This window comes from Borostomias antarcticus (genome assembly GCF_949987555.1).
Source record: "Borostomias antarcticus genome assembly, chromosome: 16".
NCBI lineage: Eukaryota > Metazoa > Chordata > Actinopteri > Stomiiformes > Stomiidae > Borostomias > Borostomias antarcticus.
Window position 1 is genome coordinate 19,355,420 of NC_140249.1, and position 7,257 is coordinate 19,362,676.

General features: G+C 46.5%; 1 protein-coding gene across 1 annotated transcript; it reads left to right on the forward strand.

Moving 5' to 3' along the window:
* Positions 1 to 600: 600 nt before the first annotated feature.
* dusp6 (dual specificity phosphatase 6) lies at positions 601 to 4,815 on the forward strand. Its single transcript, XM_084451453.1, has 3 exons — positions 601 to 1,456; positions 1,651 to 2,079; positions 3,081 to 4,815. Exons 1-3 carry the CDS (start codon positions 1,057 to 1,059, stop codon positions 3,392 to 3,394), a joined length of 1,143 nt encoding a protein of 380 aa, XP_084307579.1. The 5' UTR covers positions 601 to 1,056; the 3' UTR covers positions 3,395 to 4,815.
* Positions 4,816 to 7,257: the final 2,442 nt, after the last annotated feature.

Sequence of the window (7,257 nt, forward strand, 5' to 3'; positions counted from 1 at the left end):
ATTAAGTTATATGATAGGCTATGTTTGTGCTAGGCTATATGTTTTACTAGCCTGTATTATGTAGGCCTACATTTAAATTGTTATAGGAATACGCCTACATTGCATTGTTATAGCCTTTAGGCAAAAACCGGCTAGGCTAGGCTATTCACTCGCTGACACACCATGCGAATACGTTTTTATAACTTAAGTTCAGCAGCATTAAGAAATCTGCGCGCAAGGTAGAATCCTCTCACTGCAGGCTATTGCAGCCCTAATGCCGCGCGCTCCTTCCTTCCCCTGCGGTGCCGCTCCTGTTTGTTTGCACTCACTTGATCCGGAGCGGAAATTCCTTTCCGTTTTTGTGAATGACAAACTTATTAACAATTCATCAACACAGTCTGTTCCATCCGGCCCCGTTTCCAAGGCGACGACTGTTCGGCGCCCTCTGATTGGCTGGCCGATATAATGTATCCATTGAAACGCCTCGCGTTTGTAGCCATTCACGAGCTTGGCGCTGCTTAGAGCACATCAGCGAGATACAGGGAAAGACGCATATTCACAACTGGAACGTCGGGAACAGACAGCATTTTTCAGAGACTGCTTTAAGGAAATACACAGGATTCGCATTTGCAATTGAACCGCAACTATTTCAAGCTTCTTCAGGATTTTTAAACAAGAATATACAACAGAATATTTCTACTGCGAAAGCGGGAGTTATATAACACGGAGACGGCGCATGCAGCATACCCGCTGGCCAGTGTGAGTCATTGATAAATACACGGGCATTCTTCGCGCAGTTACATGAATGAGTGCCAATGCAGAGAATTTGCAGTCTGGTTGTCTTTGAGAGATTCGCATTTTATTGATTTGCATTCTGGACAGTGCGCGGGAACAATAATTTATCCTGCTTGATAGCAGAAATAATTCCATAGGCTAATAGACTTGTATCGCCTATTTACGCTGCCATTTCCCCAATGCTCCAGTCGTCATAGTGTTGCTTTCGGCCTCCCGCTGAAGACAACGCGGACCGACTAAATACATTTTCCTGCAACCAAGTGTCCAGCTTTTTTTTACTAAATGCTTGACAAGCTCAAGCCCGTTCAGTTCGATTCGGCAATGGCGATCAGCAAGACCGTGGAGTGGCTCAGGGAGCAACTCGAGACGCGCAAAGACTGCCTCCTGGTCATGGACTGCCGAGCTCAGGAGCTCTACGAGTCCTCGCACGTCGAGACGGCGATAAATGTGGCCATCCCGAGTCTCATGCTCCGGCGCCTGAAGAAGGGCAATCTCCCGATCAAGTCTCTGCTTTCCAACGGCGAGGACCGGGAGAGGTTTGCGCGGAGGTGCAAGACGGATACCATTGTGCTCTACGACGAGTACAGCAGGGAATGGAACGAAAATGTCGACGGGGGCTCCGTCCTGGGTTTACTCCTGAGGAGAATGAAAGATGAGGGCTACAAGGCGTATTATCTGGAGGGTGAGTGTCGCTCTTAGTTCATAATTTCACAAAAAATGGCACGGGCCTACGACGCAGTTATGCATTATATTGTCGGTGCTTTTGAGTCTGAATGTGAATGATGCCTAATTCAGATAATATAGGCTCCCACATTGTCCATACAGGGCCCGGTTTTCATCAATGGAATGACTAATATTGTTTTCATTCTTTTACAGGTGGTTTCAGCAAATTCCAAGCTGAGTTCTCAGCCCTGTGCGAGACCAATCTGGATGGCTCGTCCAATAGCAGTTCTCCCACGGCCCAGGTGCTGGGCCTCGGAGGGCTGCGGATAAGCTCCGACTCCTCGGACATCGAGTCTGATATCGACCCGAGCAGCGCGACTGATTCCGACGGCAGTCCTCTCTCCAACCCCCTGCCCTCGTTCCCTGTGGAAATCCTCCCGCACCTATACCTGGGCTGCGCCAAGGACTCCACGAACTTGGACATTCTGGAAGAATACGGCATCAAGTACATCTTGAACGTGACCCCCAACCTGCCCAACCTGTTCGAGAACGCAGGGGAATTCAAGTACAAGCAGATCCCCATCTCGGATCACTGGAGCCAGAATCTTTCCCAGTTCTTCCCTGAAGCCATCAGCTTCATTGGTAAGCAATGCAACTATCCTATTCAGTTATAAACACACATTTCTACAATTCAAGTTATGAAATGCAGAGGTTTTCACATCAGAGGGAGAAAAATAACGTCAGCCTAGTTTTATTAAATTCTAAAAGTATGATTACAATGGCCCCAGAGGAACATAATCTTGTCCCCTTATCACTTGGAAGTCTTTAGGACCTATTGTGCGACTGGGATTATCTGAGGTGTCACCGAGTAGCCTACTGCTCTTATCAGGCAATCAAGGAGAGAGACACAAAACGCAGATTAAGGGCATCGTGCTAAGTAACAGAAATGCAGTTCCACCTTGATGGCTGCTGTTAAAATGCACTGCCATATTCAATGGTTTGACTTCAGTGGGAGACATCCCGGCCCTTCTGTCATCAGAGGGATTATTGGAGGCTTGTGTAATTGCGATACAAAGGCCCACGTTGAAATGAGAGAATGAGAGGGAGGGACAGACGTGGAAGGGTGGTAATTTGAGCGCAACAGGAAGGAAGCGGCATTGAAAGTAATCTAGGACAACGCAGTGTTTTCCCCCCTCACAAAGAGCGCCATTTAAAGGGTCTGTTGACATCCTGTTTGCCTTGACAGGGTGCCCTCATGACTCTTGCGTTTTACACGCCCAAATGGCACCATTGTCAAGTAACCCAGCAAGCGGAAGAATGGTCTAATAGATCTTAATAGTCCATTTCCCCCTCGTCGGGTACTCGAGGCCAAATGAAAGAATGTCAGCTGTGTTTATGACTGAGCACCGAAGCCTTGTTTGTTGATTGAGGCGTCTGGGCGAAGCTCTCTCTTGGTAATAACTTCCGGATCCATTCCAATGTTGACCACAACTGTACTTGAATGTGACAAGTGTCCCCCCCCCCCACGTCCGCCTGCTCTGTCTCCCTTATCCTTCACTTGGTGTGTTTTCTCTGGATATATGTTGTGAATCTGACAGAGGTCTCTAATAGTTTCCCCATCTTGTTTTTGTTTCTCCTCACAGACGAGGCTCGTGGTCAGAAGTGTGGCGTCTTGGTCCACTGCCTGGCGGGCATCAGCCGGTCCGTCACGGTCACCGTGGCCTACCTCATGCAGAAGCTCAACCTCTCCATGAACGACGCCTACGACATCGTCAAGATGAAGAAGTCCAACATCTCGCCCAACTTCAACTTCATGGGTCAGCTCCTGGACTTTGAGCGCACCCTGGGCCTAAAGAGCCCCTGTGACAACCGGGTGGCTGCCCCCTCCCAACCCCTCTACTTCACCACCCCCACCAACCACAACGTCTTCCAGCTGGACCCCCTGGAGTCCACGTGAGGACGCGCCAACGTCGCCCCCAACTGGCCCAGAGGCCCACCGGCCTCCTGAAACGCTGCAAAAGTTTCTCTTTTTTCGTCACCTGTCGTGACGGGGTTCCTGACGTTATTGCCACAGTTGGCTTGAGGTGACAGCTGTCAAGTGTGTGGCCACTGAAGGGGCATGTGGTCTGCCCGAAACCCAGAAGCAGCTGCTGCAAAACTGGGGAGAGACAGAGAACAAGAAAGGGGGAGAAGAGAGACAAGAGAACGTGAGAGACAGAGCACAGATACTTTCTATAACCCTATATTGCTATTGGACTCTTGAGGTTTTTTCTATATTTTTTTTCAGCGAGTTGAAGTCAAGTGAATCGATGGACAATTGTACGTTAAGCTTCACGTTGCAAGGCTGTTGTGCCAAAGACATGCTTGTTCAAAATGGACATATATATATATCAATATATGAATACTTTTATGTTTTCTGGGGCTAGCACTTGCACCCTCAAGACTTTTTGGGGTGTATATCTCTTGTCTTCAGTGAAGACTAGCCTGTTTGGGGAAAGAACACCCCAGGTTTAGATGGCACAGTATATTGAACTAAATTTTACATGTGTAGTCATTTGAAACATTTATACATGTGTATATATCTTAATATAAAAGACAATATGGTAAGGCATTGCTCTAGTGTATACCCTTTGCAACAAGTGGGTACTGAAGATTCCCTTTTCATCTTCTACTTTATGTAAGCAAACAAACTGCATATTGATCAGTATCTTTAAGTTGATTATGCCAAAAATTGACTAGGTTTTCAAAAATCGTACAAATGTGTATATGTGTAATATATTTCATATTTGCTTTGTGTGAATATAGCCGACAGGCCTTCTTTTCCACCCCCTCACACAAAAAGTCAGCTTGGTTGTATGCCTTAGTTTTACATGTAAGCATTATAGAGCATTAACCCTCAAAGTAGTTCCCCAAGCTACACTCACCATTTTACAGAATTAAGTCAAAATTACTTTTGTCAACAAATACCCGGTTTTTATTCCAAGACTCATCTTCTTTCTAAAGCACTGTAACCGTTTTACATTTGACAGTGCATGCATTTGTAAAGAAACAGGTTGTACTAAGTTTGAGCTTGAGGGTAATAGCTTTATGGGAAGCCATGAGAAGATGGTACCCTGATTTCTCTGCTCTTGGTTGTGGGGAAGACAGAGGGTTATTGCAACTAGCACTTATCTATGTGCAAGGGTTTTAAGTCTCTGAAATGTCGGCAAAGGAGGAGGCCTCGCTGGCTTCACCTCTTCAGGGAAATTCGGTGAGATGCAGTTTTTTTTGTTGGTTGAGAAAATAATTGAGAATTTCTGAGGGTTTTGTTAGCCCTCCTGAGAGAAGGCCTGTCATGGGGGTTGCCATCTTGGCAGACCTCCACCACCCCTCCACACTCCTCTCTCACGAATGTAAAGATAAGTTATTAATAAATTGCTATTTTGTCTACAGTCACTGCCTACAGTCTTTTTCCCTTCCGTTGTTGTTGATGTTTTGGCTGTGTGTGTGGTCAGACGTTGACCCCAAGTCTTCTCCCTTTTCCTGATGCAGTCTAGTCCAGCGGCAACCACAGCAATCATTGTCTGGTGTACCGGACGTTTTTTACCAAGTACATTTTCATATACCAGGGCTCGTGTGATGGTGTACAGAAGACTTGTATATACCATTTTAAAAAGAAGAACAAGAACAAGAAGTTATACATAATGACAATATAAAAGGGAAGTAGTAAGGCTATACATACCTGAACATGGTTATACATAAATTATAAACTATATGTGAGGCTATATGTACACTATTTAATTATTATTATTTAAAAGGCTACTGTGTTCTCAATTAAAAGGGAAAAGTGTGAAGTGAATGTTCAGTGCAGGCAGCGTTAGAGAGAGCCTGCTAGTTCACTCGTTTGTGAGTCTTGCTGCCTCGGGGGAAGAAACGGCTCAGGTGGTGCGAAGATTTGGCCTTGATGGGTCAAACTCGTCTGCCAGACAGGATGTTTTTGGAATATGTGGTTTTCTTTTAATCACACCAGTTAAGACATCTACCTCGCCTACGCATTCCCGCAACCCTGTACAAATAACACTTAGCACAATGTCACACCATAGTTGTGTAACCAGGCTGTCACAGGATGTTCTCTTGGGGACGATCATTTGCAGAGGCCAGCAAGTGACGGAACAGGTAGTTAAGGAACACAGTGATTCCAGTCACTCTCATTGACTGACAGGTTTTTCCAGGTCCTGCCCAGAATGGGGCTTTTGAGTTTACAGTCTCCCTCAGGCTCTTCCTGTAGGCCTGGTCTTTTGTTTGAGCTCAAAGCGCTCATCAAAGGGGATCTGAAAGTCCCCAAAACAAGTTATCACCTGACACCATCTATGGCATGCTGTGTCCCTGTTAAGGCCCGGATGCAGAGGACAAGATCCTTGAGGGTAGGGTGGGGATCGTGTTCTCACGCAATCACTGACTCCGTTCACAGCTCACACCTTGAAATGCCATCAGCGCACTGTCGGACACACGCATGCATGCACACACAGACGCACACGCACACACACACACACACACACACACACACACACACACACACACACACACACACACACACAAACACCCTGATTGGAGTGAAAGGGGTGCAGTTTGAGATAAAGAGAAACTAATTGTAAAAGATGATTTTCATAGATCAAAGTAAAGAGTGTCAATAGATTTTAAAGAGGGATTTCCAGAGAGTTTCTCATATTGTAAATAGCCCTTGATGTCTATGACATGAGTATGTGCTATTGAAGATGTCAAATAATGAGAGTATTTCAAATACAAGTATGCATTTAACAAAGTTACACAGTGTATAGAAGTGGTTGTGTACAAACTGATTTTCCTAATTGATTTACTAATGACATCTCTTTTTCTCCTATGCGCAGTGCAAACGTCACTTGAGAGTGAATGATTGTCCGCATGATAAAAAATGTAGCTGCTCACTCATGCTCTGTCGCAAATGATTATAAGTTACCAACATCTTGGCAGGTGCCAGCTTGCATCTTACCAGTCCAAGATCGCCCGCTGTCCCTAAAAATATATTTTTTCAATGTCTTTAAAACATGTTTCTGCTTTCATGTATTCACAAAACCCATTCACATGCAAAGACATTCATACAGTATATTCACATATTGACAAAGCACATTCATACAGTATATTGACTACTGACTGAACTCACACGGTCCCCTCACACAACCGGCCCTAAAGAGAGTATTATAAGAACCACCGGTGATGTCACCCTGGCTTGGGATTGACAGCAGGGGCGTGGGGGGGGTATGTGTGGCACGCCAAACGCAGGGGGCCTCGTGGTTGGCCTTCCTGTCCATGGCATAGCCTTTCCACACTTTTAATGCCAGGGATTACACGGCACAGGAAACTACCCGTCTAATATTAGAAGGGCATGTGGATGTGGATGTGCTTGGTGCTCTCATCCACCTCTGCTATGCCAAAGAGGGACACGGAAGGGTGGGTGATGGGTTAGGGGACTGGAGGGGGGCGGGGCTAGATAAGAGGTCTACCGATAAACATAACGAGTAATGCTTTAATAAGATGACATCAGTGGTCGTTTTAACCCCCCGGCCCCGCAAGACTGGGCAGTGATGGGGAGACGCAGCGTGTCTGTGAGACCCTTCTGCTTGTTCGCTCACTTCCTCTGAGCAGGCCCGCGTCCCCGGCCGCCGAAGACGCCATCTGGCTTTGTGGCCACGCATTCCTCAGCTGACTCGTTCTCTCCGCTCCCAGACATGGGAGGGAGGTTACGACCTCCCCGGTCCGCCAGTATTTTCTGCGTCCCGCACGGAACATCTGTCAACGCGTGTT

Excerpts from the sequence above, each read along its gene's own strand:
- dusp6 (XM_084451453.1), top strand. The coding sequence starts at position 1,057 with ATGCTTGACAAGCTCAAGCCCGTTCAGTTCGATTCGGCAATGGCGATC. Across the intron at positions 1,457-1,650 it reads CAAGGCGTATTATCTGGAGG|GTGGTTTCAGCAAATTCCAA; the intron begins GTGAGTGTCGCT and ends ATTCTTTTACAG. Across the intron at positions 2,080-3,080 it reads TGAAGCCATCAGCTTCATTG|ACGAGGCTCGTGGTCAGAAG; the intron begins GTAAGCAATGCA and ends TTCTCCTCACAG.